The sequence below is a fragment of the Porites lutea genome, chromosome 8 (genome assembly GCF_958299795.1).
Source record: "Porites lutea chromosome 8, jaPorLute2.1, whole genome shotgun sequence".
In the NCBI taxonomy this organism is placed as follows: domain Eukaryota; kingdom Metazoa; phylum Cnidaria; class Anthozoa; order Scleractinia; family Poritidae; genus Porites; species Porites lutea.
Window position 1 is genome coordinate 28064326 of NC_133208.1, and position 17587 is coordinate 28081912.

Sequence of the window (17587 nt, forward strand, 5' to 3'; positions counted from 1 at the left end):
AAGCTAAAGAGGTCTATTCTAAGCGTACACGAGGGAATATGAGTATAGCTGATCAGGAGCCTGGGCTAATTCGTCGCCAATGGCTTCTTAACAGTTAGACTCCAGGATTTAGTCGCGGCTGTTGAGCTGGTCGCGGGGGACTCGTACCTCAGCCAAATTAGGAGCTTCATTGGAATCATGTCCTCCAGGAGCCCATAACCCGGAGTGAGCAATTGCCATGTGCCCGTGTAACGGTGTTTTCACTGACCAGTTTATTTTTAGAACGATTTTGGCGCGAATTAAGAATATCTTTCAGTACCCACAAACCAGTCACCAAAACTAAAACCCCTAAAAATGGCATTTTTAACCTATTATTGACGTTTGGTTTTCCTTTATATTTATAATGCGCTCATGAACGGAACGGAGCTTCCATTTTCGCGATAGAGAGTACTGTAAAATGCATCTAAAAATAAACCGATTCGTAAAACGCCGTGACATAGGCCTAGTATGAAAGTGGCACGCTCCAGTTGATGGGTTAATTTGTTCCCCCCGTTTGTGATCTTTATATGTCTTTCGTGGCAGGGATGGCGTTCTTTTCCCTAAAACAAAGCCTGATCACAGTTTACACGCCCTCCAGCCTTGGTGTTATAACAATGTATGACGTTAAACTGAAGGTTATAAATTCGCCACTTAGGAAGCGAAAAGGAAACTGGAGTAAACCTTCGCAAAGACTCCTGGGACTGTTGCTAGGGTCAGGGAAAAAAATAGCTAATAGCTGATAGGCCGTTCCCTAGTAGCCATCCCAGAAACAATTGTGGGACGCATATCGGTTCCAGTTCCTTTCTCTTTTCTCAAGTGAGAAATGGATCAGAAATGGATATAAAAGAGTGGATACCAGTCTCCTGCAGGCCCTATACCGGAAAAAAAGCTAAAGTTGCCTCTTTTCCAAACGAGGATGAGTGCAAAAAATACGTGTTATTCTCACGGTCAGTAAAACTCAATTTCTACATGTACGGTTTTGCATTGACCTCGTTTTGAAAGTGAGAATTTTGGAAATAGCTTCCTCTCCTGTTTACATCTGAAATATGCGTGGATGAGATTCATGCGCTTCATGATGGACGTCACGGAGTGTCCCCTACGTCTGATGCTCGCCTAAGCGCAGGCAAGCATGAATTCATTTAGAAATTACTAGGGTCCAAATTCCAAGTAAGGTGCATTTCTGGACCAATTAAATTAGATAAGTAGAGGTTTTTGCTATAACAACAGAAATCACAACTAGCTTTTCTGTTTTTAAAAAAGTCGTCAGTTTTTTCATCTCTTAACATTGTCTTGTGTGTGATGCTCGTAAGGTAGATCAGCTCTGATTAGGGTATAGAGGCGGTTTTCAATCACCTTTGCGTTGTATTGAAGAGAATTAAGTCCATCAGAATCCATCCGTTTTAAAGCATCACGTACTCTCCTCATCCTAATAGAAAACAGAAAAAAAACTCTGCTATGGTGAAAAATCTGACAGGTTTTCATTTTTTTCTGGGTGTTGTGTAGTGTATCATGCTACGCGGTTGTTGTGACTCTAAGAAGTCAGTCAACCAAAAAATGAGAGGCAACTAGAAAAAAAAAATAAGGAAACTGGGCCGAGTTATCTTTTGCGCAAAGACGCTGGGACTTTTTCTACTGGGTGAAGGGGAAAAATTGGCCAATAGCTGACCAGCGCGTCCCCTGTAACAATCCCAGAACCAACTGCGGGACTCATGCCTGTTCCAGACGTTCAGATCGTGGGAAGGGCAAAGAGAAAAAACGAGGGGAATGGGGGGTGGGGGGGGCAGGGAGAGGGAGAGAGAGAATCTTTCCTTTCTCCCAGTCCCTCTCTGACGTTTTTTTCTCTCTCCTTTCCATTTCGCGCCATAAATACTTGAACGTCTAAAACAAGCCACGGAACGCCACCCGTGAGCGGACTGTTGTAGAAATTACCGTAAATTTACTGGAGGCTTCTCTTCCACTGTGTGATGTTCTTTTATCATTTTGTATCTTCCTATTTCTACGGCCGGACGCGTTAACTTCAGTCCTTTCCTGGTTACCCTAATCAAAACAACAACAATAAGTTTACTGTCAGGGACGTGGCTAAAACCGCCCTACGTAGACAGGCAGGACCTACCGCTCTGGTTGCATCTTGCGGGGGCTTTTTGTACTACCCTACCCACCGTCATCTCTTGTCATAGTCTAAGAGCCAGTCTACATGTAGGTGGGGGACCCCAGGTAGGTGAGGTAACACGCTTAGGTGGGGTAACCCGCCTGTCCATAAAATCTCTCATATGGTCACCCCACCTATCATGTAAACGTGAGCAAATTAAAATGAGAGATCACTTTGAGAGGTTACCTCACACCCGTTTTCGTGATTACTCTTTCTCAATTCAACGGACCCGACTATCTCGGAGCCTGTAACAGGCTAATCAAGCTATTAAAATATCAACTCTGGGCCCGGTTCCTAAAAGGCCCGATTAGGGCTAATCTAGGATTAAAATTTCGTTCCTCTTTTTGTATTTACCTTCCTTTGCACTGCTTATAGTTACATTTTATGTTATAACAAGACGCTTAAAGTCGTTTCCGTGGGATGCGTTGGTCTATGGAAGCATAATGGCGTTCTATCTAGGTTAATGGAACAAAACAAAACAAAACTTCCGCTTGCTTTATCCAGGGTCGAACCCAGGGTTACAAAGTTCGATAAAGTTCCAATGTTTGAATGCAAGATGAAAGTTTAATATTCCAAGATGATCTTGACACGGTTAAAAATTAGTCGCAATGTGTTTCCAAGGTCTTAAAGTTAACATAGTTCCAATGATTATCCCTGATTCCAAGGTATAATAAGTTTACTCATGTCTGATCCGTGTCCCATCCAGAAGTCCAGTCCATGCCGCAAGCGGGTCGTCGATCGACGAGGACAATATTTTCGCGATTTCAACGCCAATCGTCAAGGGTACGAGTTGAAATTTACGCGATTTAACCTCCCATCGTCAAGGTGTTTTCGATAAGAAAAGAAAAAAACTGAACTCCAGCTGTGCTCGGCAACAACTGGCGAACTCCGAATAGAAAAATCTATCGGAGATGACCGCCCGCAACCAGAGGCTACTAAAACCTTCTGAAAAAGCTAGACCTAAACAAAAAAGAATCATGAAGGAAAGAAATAATTTGGCATAGGTCGCCTTTCGTGACTTGCCAGTATCCCGAAGGATTTCGCCGGTTAACAAGCCATCCTAAACCACGAGTGGGAAAACTCAAGCGCGGCAAATTTGGCAAGGAACGTTCTGATTTCAACGTTCTTCAGAGGAAGCAAATCGATTAAAAATCGATACAGATTTTGTACAATCTGATTGGTCGGCTTGGAAGAAGAGATAATCGATAAAGGTTTTACGCAATCCTATTGGCTGGCTTTGCAATTTTGGGTACGGATTTTTACCGTGGGAGTGCCACAGGCATCCCACGGAATTACTGTATCTCAGAATAAAGGCTCAAGAGTATTTTGGAAGTTTGAGTCACATGTTCTTAGACAAGAAAACCCTGCTTAAAATTTTGCTTAATCTTGGGTTTAACTTAACTATCTTTCGCGGAACCAGGCCCTAAATATTAAAAAGCCATAACCATGCTAGTTACCTCTGGACATTTGAACCCAACTGAAAGTACCGAATAGTGTAACAAATGTAACGTTTGCCAAGATTGATGAAGTGGCTATGAGCGAAACATTTCTTCTGAAACTCAGCTTAGCGCGCGGACACATGATCACTTTGCACTTCTTCGAACACTGCAAATGTCGCGCACTCAAAAGATTCGACTTTATCTCAGTTTCCCGGCGGATAACTTTGGTTAACAAATGTCCCATGCAGCTGCCATGAATGTGTTGGGATTCAGGTGTGTAGTGGAGGCAAAATTATATTTGTCAGGAGCCGATTAGTATTTGTTAATAAATGGTAATTGTAGACCGGCACATGCATCTTCCAATCAATGAAAAGAGTTTGTTATACCATACAGCCACACTACTTTAGGTTTCTGGGAAACTGCCCACCTACCCCTCCCCTAAGCCATAATTTTGCCCTGAGTGGGAAGTAAGTGTTAATGTTAGCTTAGGGGAGGGGTAATTGATCCCATTATTAATAAACTTACCTGAAGTAGAGGTTGTCGTCCTCTCCACCCCACCCCCAAAATATGTTCGAAAATCCATTGATGAGTTCAAAGTGTTCCCGTGAAAGCGCCTCTACTCCTCCAAAGAAATACCAATACGGTAAACTGTAGATAAATAATAAATAATGATGAAAATGGTGACTTTGACGTTCGGCGATGAAATAAAAAAGATTACTGTGTGTCTCGGGACGAGCAAGGGATAGAAAACGAAGGCTTACATACCGGGGGTAGGTGGACAGTTTCCTAGAATCTTTTACTGATTCGTGTAGCTTTAGAAGGTCTACTTACCCCTCCCCAAACCCAACCTGATTTTGGCCGAAGTGAGAAAGTGAGTGTTGACGTTGCGTTACGGGAGGGGGTGGGGGTGCAGATTCCTAGAATCTTTAATATACTGATCAATATAGCTTTAAAAGCTCCCCTCCCCAAACCCAACATTTTGGCCTAAGTGGGAAAGTAAGTGTTAACGTTGAGTTAGGAGAGGGGTAGGTGATGAGCAGTTTCACCCACAATCTTATACTGATTCACATATAATTTATTTTTTGTTTGTGTCTTCTCCTGATATACATACGCTGAGCATTTTCATTGAGTACGCGTCGATTTAAAAAAGAAAAAAAGGATAAGCATACATATCGTATTAGTGCAGACGGTCTAAAAACGCCTCAAAACGAAAACGATGACTAAAAAGTGTCGCGGGTGCGTGTGTTTGTAGCATGCGCATAGAGTTCAGCTTACGTCACAACGTGCAATTCTATCGTTTTCCAACGTTTTGGTGCATTTGAACAGTCGAAAAGGCATCAAAACGGTAGTGTAGGCGTCAAACGATCGATGCGGTTTCGTTCGAAAACGCATCAGTGTGGACAGGCCCTAAATACTTACCGATAGTGAAATGTATCCATGGCGTTTGCCATATGTCTCGGTGATGAATTGCAGTTATACTTATTGCGGTAATCTTCTGGCAACAGGTCCACATCGTGAAAAATGAAGCACTTGTACTCGTCAAACTTAAGTGCTTCCTTGAAGCCAACGTTAAACAGCATGGCACGGTTGAACGGAGCATCTCCTGACTGTTTCATGAAAAAGTAATTGTGACGATTTTAAAGACAACTTCTCAGCAGAATTCTCCACAAGGTGGCACTAGCTACGGAGTCTGGAGAGGGAATGATATTGTCGTGGCTGATTGCCTATTCTCCTCCTTTTATTTTAGACCAGAAATGGTTCGAACTTACTTTGTTTCCGCCAGCCATGAATGGGTGGCCTACCCTTACGTTTAGCGTCATTTGTACCTTGAGGTAGGCAAGCTCCAGTGACAGTAAGCTGCGTCTACGGACTTTTGTATTTAAGAGCAAAATCCTAGCAGACAAAGTTCACGCTACTTAACAGTTTGGCCCATGAATACAGTAGACTCTCTCTTAACAGACACCTCTATAAGACGGACTCCTAAGTAAAACGGACACCTAGAGTTGGTCTCTGCCTTTCTCCACCCCTCTTATTTTCAGAGACTCTATAAAAGGGACATCTCTACAGTCAACTCTTTCTCGGGTGAACAACTTTGGGACCAACTCTAGGTGTCCGTTTTACAGAGGTGTCCTTCTTATAGAGAGTCAAATAAAGTGACTAAATAAAGGCAGGGACCAACTCTAGGTGTCCAGTTTTCAGAGGTGTCCTTCTTATAGAGAGTCAAATAAAGTGACTAAATAAAGGTTGGGATCAACTCTAGGTCTCTGTTTTGCAGAGGTGTCCTTCTTATAGAGAGTCAAATAAAGTGAGTAAATAAAGGCAGGGACCAACTCTAGGTGTTCGTTTTTACAGAGGTGTCCTTCTTATAGACTAAAATAAAGGGGTAAAGAAAGGTAGGGACTAACTCTAGGTGTCCGTTTTACGGAGGTGTCCGTCTTATATACTAGAATATAGGGGTAAAGAATGCTAGGGACCAACTCTAGGTGTCCGTTTTACAGAAGTGTCCTTCTTATAGAGAGTCAAATAATGTGAGTAAAGAAAGGCAGGGACCAATCAAACTCATTAATCATTCATGAGGGCAACACTCTAGGTGTCTGTTTTACAGAGGTGTTCTTCTTATAGAGAGTCAAAGAAAGTGAGTTAATAAAGGCAGGGACCAACTCTAGGTGTCCGTTTTACAGAGGTGTCCCTCTTACAGACCAAACTATAGGGGTAAAGAAAACCAGGGACCAACTCTAGGTGTCCGATTTACAGACTGAGGTGTCCGTTAAGAGCGAGTCGAGTGTAAGATGGGCACTTTGTGCCCATTCCAAAAGTGTCCGTCTCAGAGAGTGTTGACTGTAAATCGTCTCTCGCAAAGTAGTGAGTTTACGCAACAGGATGGCAGAAAGAAGAGGACGGCAAAACGCTTGAGTGTGACAAACGTGACGGGCCTATAACTTGCGTGTTTTGTCAAGAATTCACTTAACATTGTTGTTTAAAGCTCTTCTACAAAAAGATCTGTTTAAAGGAATGTGAAGTTTGGCGGAAGGTTTTTTCAAGCAAAATTATTTTCACACTTGTCACACTAGGTTAGCCGTCGTGTTTCCTTACCCGTCCTGTTGCGTAGGTTTATGTGTTTACCTTTTTCCACCCTTGTTTCATTCAAAACTGAATGACTCAGTAAGGTCAGAGTCATTGGTTTAATTAGTGTTTGAGAATTTAAAGATTTCTCGAATGTTTTTAATGAATAAAAATTAGGGTTGGGAAGTTTATAAAATTGGGGTCGTTGAAAATAAAAATATAAAGGGAATAATTAGCAGAAAAATGCCTGATACTCCACCACAAGTTATGACAATGTGCCCCTGAGCCCATTGGCGAACTAACTGGTTTTTATGTATTTACCTTCTTCTACCCTTCAAGTCTTTCATCCTGAATTCAAACCCATTCCACCCACCCCCCCTCCCCCCCTAAAAAAAAGTAACCCGGCGTACTACACCCATAATGATATTATTCGTAATAGCCAACAGAAGAGCATTGGCGTCCCCAGTCGTGCAAGTGACCACTCTAGAAATGCTATAACATGCCATAATGCTCTTTGTTTGTCACCCAAAAAATTTGCGTAAGCATTGTCTTCAGTTTCTCTTGCGAGTTAAAATGACCCCAAGTGAAACTGAAAACAATGCTTATGCAAAATTTTGGGGTTACAAACTAAGAGCATTATGGTATGTTATGGTATTTTCTGGACTGGTCAATAGACCATTTTCGAGTTGCCTCTGTTCCAAAGCGAGACTAACTGCGAAGGCACTGATATGAAAATGAGTTTTAATTCTCACGCAAAGAAAACTCGTTTTCACAGGAAAGGTTTTGCACTTAGCCTCGTTTTGAAAGTGAGAGCATTTGGAAGTCGAAAATGGCCTGTAGGTCACTTGCGATATATTAAAATTTAGCATGATAGCGTTTCTAAATACAAACTAAATGAAACTATTATTCACCCAAGTGGAGGTGGCTAACGGTGGATATTTATCGGGCGGCGAGGTAAATACCCACCACTAGCCACCTCCACTTCGGTTTGAATAATTGTTATTTAGTATATACTAAAACAGTGAGATAATTAAGCACAAAAATGATGATTTTTTGGTCATTTTGCCAACGATCTCATTACAATTTTGGCGGGCAATGACCGAACGGCCTTCGCGTTTTCTTGCCGACAAATAAAAACTTTTAAAGGCATTGCTTTACTAGCTCTTTCGGGGAAGTTTCTTAAAAAGGGGTCTCGAATTCTCTTTGTATTAAAAACCATTCTGTAAAAAAGTTTTAAATTCAGTTTAAAGCTTATTTATGAACATGTAAGATAAATATAGTAACACAAGACTTAAGCTTAGTTTGCATTTGTAAACAAAAACCTTTTTCACCGGTGTTCCTTACCTTCTTCGTGTATTTCTGCAACAGCTTGTTTGATTATTTGTGAAATTTCTCTGTTTGTTAAAGCAAAAAACCGGAAAACCATTTTACTCGTAACTTACGCGAGTTTGCGGTCCCTCGTTCGGAGGAAACTCGGAGGTGAATCAGTGATTAGTGCTGGATATCCGAAGGTAGAGTAGCCAATCAGCGCGCGAAAAACACTATCCACTGTTTTCGTACATACTAAACACGTTTATTTATTTTCTTTGTTTGCTTCCTCTAATTAAGATTCATTATCGTACTGAATTTTAGCAAGAGCCATAATAGGACAGAGAGGGACACTCCCAGTCACGCCTTTGGGATATCTTAATCCCAAAAAAGTTATTTTTAGAACTATGCGGACCATGCGGAAACAGTTTCCGGTAACCTGGTTGACTTCCGGAGGATTCAGCGCCAAAGCGAGGCCGGGTCAATAAATGAATAAAATGGCTGCCTAAGTGGAGGGATGGTGTGGTGGGTGTGTACTTGATAAATTGTCCTTCTCCAACGACGAACCTACCATAGAAACTGGTTAAAACTTCTACACAAACGGATCCTTTACAAGAAACGGTAGAAATCGGTTAAAGCGACCGCGTGACCATCGTTTTTGTTTGAACAGCTGGAAAGAGGACAAGTAGCATTGCGGCCCGGATAAGCGTTACTCACAAAACACGCGGGTCCTACAAAGACGACCGTACAAGCGACCATGTGGAAAGAGGAAGGAAAAGAACGTATAAAGGTTTCCAGTATTTTTGTCAAGGACATGACCAGGGATCATGTGGAAAACACCATTTCCTGCTTTGACTGATATTTTGTACCGCGCTTCACATTGGACAATTAACAATTAAGCACTTTAATATTCTTGAACACGAGGTGAATAGAAAGCGGAATATTCGCGGCGAGGTTGATTTTCCTAAAGCCACTGTTCACCAAGATTAAAAATCAGTAAGGAGACCATTTAAGTTCAATTTGATTGACGGTTTTGACGGATCAATTCATGTGTGAAAATCGGTATGTGCAAACGTTTGACCTTTACAGAATTTTCAAACATTGCAAATCAAATCGCATTTAAAAAATCCTTTCGCAAACAATGGCCTAATGGGTTATATGGAATCGCCAGAACTTTAAATTCTGCTTCCCAGCCCGTGAAGAAAAGAAGAGCTTTGTTTTCATCTGTCGACTCGCCAAGTCAGGGAAAGGGTTCTTGTGCAGCTTGTGTTGTTCTTTAATAAGTGCAGACAATGGTGGCCCGGTTGCTCGAGGTAAGGCGCCGTTTCTCCGTACTTTTCTTGACAATTTCGTAAAGATTTTCTTTTATTTTTTTTGTCATAAGTTGAATTTGATTTCTGGGGAAAATCCGCCTTTGAAGGAAACGTTGAGTTTACAAAACCATCTCTTCTATTCAATTAAACTGTAATTGTCAACATTCCATCGAGCGAAAAATACTGCTCAGTAAAGTTAAACGGAAAACGCTCTTTTGAATACTTTGAAGTCTTTTCTTACCTTCAAAAAAATGGACCCTAGGATTTTGCCGAATTCTGAAAGGTTCTTACTCTAAAAAAACCGATCTAACGCATTAGTTACTCGCGAGTCTAAAACACTACAAAGACCACTGAGTGTGTATCCTGAAAACGATTTTTGCTTGTAAAAGCTTTATTTGTGTAAGGTAATTTGTGTTTTTTCATGTTGCAAACAGTGTTGAAATAAATACGACAGTATGATAATCTCATCTGGAGTTTATTTACTTTATGTGGTTTTACCAAGCCTCATAGTTTTCTCATAGACCTGTAATAATTAACCTTTACAGATCCTGCACCACAATGTGTAGGTAACATTTCCATACAACCCCAAACATTTCTTATGTGTGTTAAATAATATTATTATACATTGTAGTCACCATCTGTCTTCTCATTGGCTAAAAGCCTACAGTTAATTCTGAGAAACAGCGCAACCTACAGATTATTCACTAATCTGTACCTACAGATTGGTGAATAATCTGTAGGTTGCAAGCGCAATGCATGATTTCCAAGAGCAATGTCAAGTGCACAGACAGCAATGTCAAGTTCGCGGACAGCGAAGTAAGAATGGCTTCTCGATTCACTTCATTGACCCAGCAAGAAATTGAGAAATTACTTGAAGATAAAGTATAATAAAACATTTATTAGATTCGGTTTTTGTGATATCCGGAATAATCAAGGTCTCGGTTAGTGATATCAGCCTCAGCCGATAACACTTACCTCAACCCTGATTATTCCGGATATCACAAAAACCTCATCCAATAATTGTTTATAAGCTTGCTGCATGTATAATAAATGTAGGGGTTTGACTGCAAATCGTACCACAGCATAATTCAAGCTTCAGGCATTCATGAATGCATAGGACCTTTTGATGTTGTGTTTGCCACTTATTGATCCAGCAAGTTTTCTCTCTTTTAGTAAGCACTTAGGTGTTGGCTGCTGAATGTAGTGGTTTTTTTTTTTCGTTGTAGAAAGCTCTCAAAAGTATAAATCAGAAGTATAGTACAAACAATAGTAAAGTGAGCACCTTTTTGCATTTCAACATGTTTAAACGTTGACTTTATTAATATTAATGTTGCATTCTAATGCTCTTAAAGCCGAGTCTACAGGCAGAGCAAGTTTGTGCAATCTTTTGCTTTTAAAGTATCCTGCACCGTGACACCCCAATCTTTCCCTTTAAATAATCTAATAAACATGTTGGCCTGCACATTATGATTGATCAGGGTAGGCCTCGTGCAACCACTAAGACATCACAGGAGATTTAGGCTGTTATTATCAGTTAAGCTGATCAGTATTGAACATATGACCTTATTGAGGAAGGCTTTAAGTTAAAAATGGCAGTATCAAATTAAAATAAAAATCAATAAGAACTTCCTTTGGTCACACCTTGACCTCTTAATTAGGTCAAGTTTCTTTTATTGGTGAGTTAATCAATTCATGCATCTGCATGGGTTGCATTAAGAGAGACATTCTGGAACAATAAAACAGTGTGTGTGACTGAATCAATGTATCTATTCATGCCATGGCTTGAAAGAGGCAATGTCAAGGAAAGCATCTAGAAGGAGACAAATTAATATTAATGTATTGTGTACAATAACATGTGTGTCACTCAGTTGGTCACACTCTTCCCAGTACTCCTCAAATTTCAAATCCCAAATGCTTTGGCAGCCACATAGTTTAACAAAAGTTTTAAAAAAAATTAATGAATAAATAAATAAGTGCTCCCGTGCCCCAAAATATAGAACTTGCACTGTTTGTTAAGCCTGTACATTACTTTCCCCACTATTAATTCCGTGGCAAGGTCATCCAGACATCTTAAAAGATAATTCATGATTGCTAGTAGTATTGTTCCTTTAATTCAACCTGTCAGAAAACAACAGAAAAGTTTGCAGACACTGAAAGACATAGACTACAAGCAGTCTCTCTTTTGCTCCAGAATCTGTAAGGGAGAGTATTTGAGAAGCGTATTCGAATTTGCACCCTCACAACTCATGGGACTTCGCTGCTCAAATACTCTCGCTTACAGATTTTTGAGCTGAAGAGAGACTGCTCACAATCTAAAAGACATACAACATAAAAATGATGTACCAGTTTTATGAAACCTTTACATGTAGTATTTTATATCATACCTTCAGGGGGGAGCCAGCCTGGCATAAGGACTCAGTTCTTCTCTCTTTGCACCCTCACTCATCCTTCTTTTTACCATCAATTTTTATGCATATGAGGTTGTTATAAATAAAAAAGAAAAACTTGTATAATTAGAATAAGGCAGACATCCACACAAAATTTGCTGCTCTCTGCTTATCAGAGATATCCACTAAATACAGGTTTGATTTTCTTAAATTATGGAAAGAAACGTTTTGCCACATTTTGAGCTATTCGACTGCTGAATACAGGGTGTCTGCTTAATATGGGGTCTGCATAATACAGGTTTCACCACACAATGTAGAAAATGAGTTAATTAGCCTTTCACTGAGGAGGGGAGGTTCAAGAAATAAGATATAATTATAAACAAAAAGCTATACAGAGCTTGAACGTATTGCAGTGGTTTGTATTCTTAACACTTCTGAGTGCTTTCTATAGAGAAAAAAAGAAAAGACTACATTCACCAGCCGACACCTAAAACCATGAGTGCCTACAAAAGTAGACAAAACTTGCTGGATCTATAAGTGGCAAACACAACATCAAAAGGTCCTATGCATCCAAACCTCTACATTTGTTATCCATGCAGCAAGCTTATATTATTTAACACACATAACAAATATTTGGGGTTGTATGGAAATCTTACCTATACATTGTGGTGCAGGATCTGTAAAGGTTAATTATTACAGGTCTATGAGAAAACTATGAGGCTTGGTAAAACCACATAAAGTAAATAAACTCCAGATGAGATTATCATACTGTCGTATTTATTTCAACACCGTTTGCAACATGAAAAACACAAATAACCTTTCACAAATAAAGCTTTTACAAGCAAAAATCGGTTTCAGGATACACACTCAGTGATCTTTGTAGTGTTTTAGCCTCGCGAGTAAATAATTCGTGAGCTCGTTGTTTTGCCAATTTTTTCAGAGTAAGAACCTTTGGAATTCGGCAAAATTAAATTCTAGGGTCCATTTTTTGAAGGTATGAAAGGACTTCAAAGTTGCAAAAGACCGTTTTCAGATTAACTTTAGCAGTATTTTTTGCTCGATGGAATGTTGACAATTACAGTTTAATCGAGTAGAAGAGGTGTGTAAACTCAACATTTAAAGACAAATTTTCCCCCGACATCAAATTCAACTGACTTATGAGGAAAAAAATGAAAGCAAATCTTAACGAAATCTCGAGATTTCAGTTATAAATTAATCAGGACAGAGAAAACTACAGAGAAACGGCTCCTTACCTCGAGCAACCGGGCCACCATTGTCTGCACTAACGAAGAACAACACAAATTAGCTGCACAAAATACCTTTTTCCCTAACTTGGCGAGTCGACGGATGAAAACAAAGCGCTACTTTTCTTCTTTAATAGGTTTGGAAGTACAATTTACAGCTGAATTTAAACTTCTGGCGATTCCATGTAACCCATTAGGCTATTGTTTCCTATTTGATTTGCAATGTTTGAAAATTCTGTAAAGATCAAACCTATTGTTTACCGAATATTAACCTCGCCGCGAATATTCCGCTATTAACCTCGTGTTCAATAAAGAATAATTGCTAATTGTCCAATGTGAAGTGCGGTACAAAATATCAGTCAAGCAGGAAAAGGTGTGTTCCACAAGATTCCCGCCTTCCCGGTCATGTCCTTGACAAAAATACTGGAAACCTTTAAATGTTCTTTTTCTTCCTCTTTCAATAGAAAATACGTCCACATGGTCACTTAAACGGTAACGCTTATCCGGGCCGCAATGCTACTTGTCCTCTTTCCAGCTGTTCAAACAAAAACGATGGTCACGGGGTCGCTTTAACCGATTTCTAACGTTGCTTGTAAAGGACCCTTTTTTGTTAAAGTTTTAACCAGTTTCTATGGTAGGTTCTTCGTTGAAGAACGACAAGTTATCAACTCCACATCGTCCCTCCACACGAGCGACTAAATACAGGAATGGCTCCGACCTGTAATTGGAGGATAAAAATAGTTAGTAATTAATAAATTAACGCTTAACTTTCAGCCACGCGTCACACTGGACAACGATATCACTAACGTCGTTGTGATGTGTGACTTCTGTTTCGTCTTACGCAGTGAAAGAAGCAAGAAGTCGATGTATGAACCTTAAAATTTCACTTACATCGACAGAACCTTTTTCTAGTGTTAAACAGTACCAACAGAGATGGGAATTTGTCACAGCGTCGGCGAACAGCGTTCAGTTCGGACTCAAACAATCGGAGCTATTCCTGTATTTAAACCACTGACGGGTCAACGTACAGGAATAGCTCCGATCTGCATAAAGAGAGACTTGTCACATGATGGTGTGTGGTGTGGGAGCGGGGGTGGGGGGAGGGGGGGATGTTGGTGGGGTCTGGGCGATCATGACCAGATGATATAAAGAAAAAAAACAAAGAGCAATCACCGAAAAAAACATTCAAAATCAACTCAAATAAAAAAGTCGATAAAGGAACTAGACCATCTCTGTTGGTACTGTTTAACACTAGAAAAAGGTTCTGCCGATGTAAGTGAAATTTTGAGGTTCATACATCGACTTCTTGCTTCTTTCACTGCGTAAGACGAAACAGAAGTCACACATCACAGCGACGTTAGTGATATCGTTGTCCAGTGTGACGCGTGGCTGAAAGTTAAGCTTTAATTTATTAGTTACTAACTATTTTTATCCTCCAATTACAGGTCGGAGCCATTCCTGTATTTAGTCGCTCGTTCCCTCCACTTGTGCCGCCATTTTTTTTATTTGTTAACGCCGCCTCGCTTTCGCGCGCTGAATCGTGAAAGCGAGTCTTCCGGAAGTCAATCAGTTTACCGGAAACTGTTTCCGCGTGGTCCGCATAGTTCTAAAAATAACTTTTTTGGGATTAAGATATCCCGGCCAACGCCCTGAGTGTCCCTCTCTGTCCTATTATGGCTCTTGATTTTAGTATATCGAAAGTGGCCTATTTGACGAAACATCGACCCTGTCTACGCATGCGTAAGCTAAGAATGGCCAATGCCAAGAGAAGATTGGAAAATGACTTCTCGTGGAAACGTTTTTCGCCGAGTTCTCTCCTTATCACTTCATGTAACGTACGGTACGTATGTTTACCTGTTCTACAACAAATATCCTGTAATCTAACTTCTGCTTCTTTAGCAAAGGATGCATATGACGAAGAAAGACGGACAACTGCTCGAAACGATTGCGGAATGGGATAATGAATGCTACCTGTAGAGGAAACATAAGCAAAAGCCTCAGTATCAAATCAAGCGCGGTTCCTCCTTTAATGACCATTGGTAACCAAGCCTTTAGACATTGTAGGTGTAGTATATTCTCCGGATTAAGTTACAACAGGAGCCGATTTCTCCTGGTTACAACGGACAAACTATACATCTTTAAATAACCTTATAAAGAACGTAGTCTAGCCACACGTTCAATTTACGTAGAAGTTTAGGGAAAGGCCTAAGGTGACCTGTTGCACATGTATCAGTTATGAAAGACGATTCACTTAAATATATACTTAAATTTTTCGGAGTGGTATTGAAATGGCGCAGGAGAGATGGCCGGGATTCTATTTTGGGTTGTGAACTTCTTTCTTAGAAACGAGCGACTTTTTAAATTTGACAGATTAAAATTTTCTACGTGTCTTAAGAGTGGCAATGACTTTTTACGAGAGTGAGATCCGCCTAGGCGTTTCTGTGGCCTGGAGCCCTTATGTAAGCCTTCAACCTCGTCCCCAGACCCCAGGGTTTATCCTTGAGAAAATAGTACGAGAAGAGCCCTGGGGACAAGGCTGGTAAGCCTTAGCATTGAGTAGCAGTGGTAACTAATCATGGCCAGATCTAATAATAATAAAACATTAAGAAACGATCCAGATAAGAACGATAGCAACAACGGCAACGAACATGTTGGAATGCAAAAAAGGTGCTAACTTTTCTATTGTCTGTACTTACTTCTGACTGGCTTAAACAGCAAAAGTTAACAAAACTTCATAAAGCAGTACATATATTCATCCTTACTTTCCAGCCATCGTCCATATAACAAAATCTGGTCTCAGTTTGAATAACAAAGAAATCCTATGTGGGGAACATGTAAAATTGTAAACTTTTCTTGGCTATTGTTTTCAACTCTTGTGATTGGTCAAAATCTTTTAACACAAAAAAACACCCTTTCAAAGTGGACTGTAAATGCATATTATTGCGTAAACGGCCTTCATGTAGGTTTATGAATTCTCTGTGTAAAAATGAGAACATTCCTATGTGGGAAAGCACTGTTACCGCATAACAAAAGAAAGTGCTATCCACCTTACCCGGATCATTACTTAATGTCGCATGCTATTAGATTAGCTTTCCCGACCGAAAACAACACTTTCCAAGATAATGCGTCGAAGCTATTTAACAATCTACCAGAATTTAATAGAAACTGTAAAGATTACAGAAGCTTTTAAAAACTTTCAAGGAAACTTTTATGTAATAGAGTACAGAGTGATTAGTTAATTTTACATTAACTTCAAATATGTTAGTAAGTAATGCTTCTACTTTTTTTATACATCACTCTTGTTTTTTAATTGTGAGTAACGTAATTTTATTTATTTTTAATGTAATTTAACAGAAAAGAAAGTGGATCTGTTAAATAAACCATTATTATCCTCATTATTATTATTATTATTATTATTATTATTATTATTAATAATTCATTAATTGTTATTATCATCATCATCATCACGGACTAGTGCTAATAACCCTTCACACAACCCGCTCTTGGGTGATATATTATGGCTCACCTTGACCTTCGCTTCACACTCTGTTGGGCTCCAAATTCCGCCATTGCTGACCCAGCCGTCAAAATCCCGAGAAATTTGCCTTTCAATATCATCCATTTTTGGTATTGACAAATCCAGAGGTATAGGTCCAGCTGACAAAAATGAACAATGGTTATATATTTTCCGATTGTAAAATTCAATACAGCTAGTCGAACCTCCATGTGCGACCATCTTTGGCAGCGCGTGCTTCCTTAAATGCATTTTGTTGGAACATATCTGTAAAGATTTTTCAGTATGATTTTATGAATTTAATTTTACTAAAAAATCTTAGCTTAAGCTGAAATCTTAAATCTTAATCTTACGCGATAAAACACTTGATAAAACTTACCCAAAAGGGAACTATTTTCTTGGCATTCTTCTTTTAAAGCAACTTCGGGTTGGCTTTGCTTTAGGCCGGGATCTGTTCGGTCATAACTTCTGTCTATTATCTCCTTTAATGGGGCATGCGTCGTTGACATATTCAAAGTCCGGATGGAAACTGTATTATTGAACAATCCACCAGCTTTTTTAAGTCGAGTTAAGTGTTTTGTTGAGCTGAACACGTAGTAAAGGACCATTCCGACGTACAAAGCAAAAGCCAAGATCGATACCAGAAACAATTTTTTTGTTAGTCTGTGCAATGAAGTCATTTCTGAGTCTAAAGGAAAACAAATTCTGATGAATACAAAATATTTGATAGGGAGGCAGCTTTCGTGCTCTTGGTGTATTTCATTTCTTCCACTTTCTTTGAGGAAAAAAGGGGGAATGTATTCAAAGTTAATTTAAGTAATAGACAGCGCAGCTGAGAAATCTGGAGTTTTCGCCGGGATTTCGAGTCGACTGAATGGTTTCGTATCTTGAACAAAATAAATTGCCTTGAGGTTCAATAGCCGGCGAGTACGTAAGCTCTCCGGGGCGCTCTGGCGGCGGGACTGGAAAAGTAAGGAGAGCTTGCAACTACGTCTCTGGAATTTGAATTTCTGTATCAAAAATGTCGATGCGAAATGCTGATTGGCGCGGAGATGACATTAGTATTGACGTCTTTACCGTTAGCACGTGTTTTTTAATAGAGAGATAAAGATTCACGTTTACGCCAAACGGCAAACGTGAAAATGTACCACG

At 39.8% G+C, this 17587-nt stretch overlaps 1 protein-coding gene and 1 long non-coding RNA gene across 2 annotated transcripts; both read right to left on the minus strand.

Moving 5' to 3' along the window:
* Positions 1-377: 377 nt before the first annotated feature.
* On the minus strand, positions 378-4266 carry LOC140946158 (uncharacterized). The gene is made up of 3 exons (XR_012166813.1): positions 4132-4266; positions 1948-2055; positions 378-1444 (listed from the first exon to the last, which is right to left on the minus strand). It is a non-coding gene; the product is annotated as an uncharacterized lncRNA (long non-coding RNA).
* A 755-nt stretch (positions 4267-5021) lies between these two features.
* On the minus strand, positions 5022-17192 carry LOC140946157 (beta-1,4-galactosyltransferase 5-like). Its single transcript, XM_073395240.1, has 4 exons — positions 16815-17192; positions 16448-16578; positions 14776-14892; positions 5022-5213 (listed from the first exon to the last, which is right to left on the minus strand). The coding sequence occupies exons 1-4, from the start codon at positions 17113-17115 to the stop codon at positions 5022-5024; spliced, it is 741 nt and encodes a 246-aa protein (XP_073251341.1). The 5' UTR covers positions 17116-17192.
* Between the last annotated feature and the right edge of the window lie 395 nt (positions 17193-17587).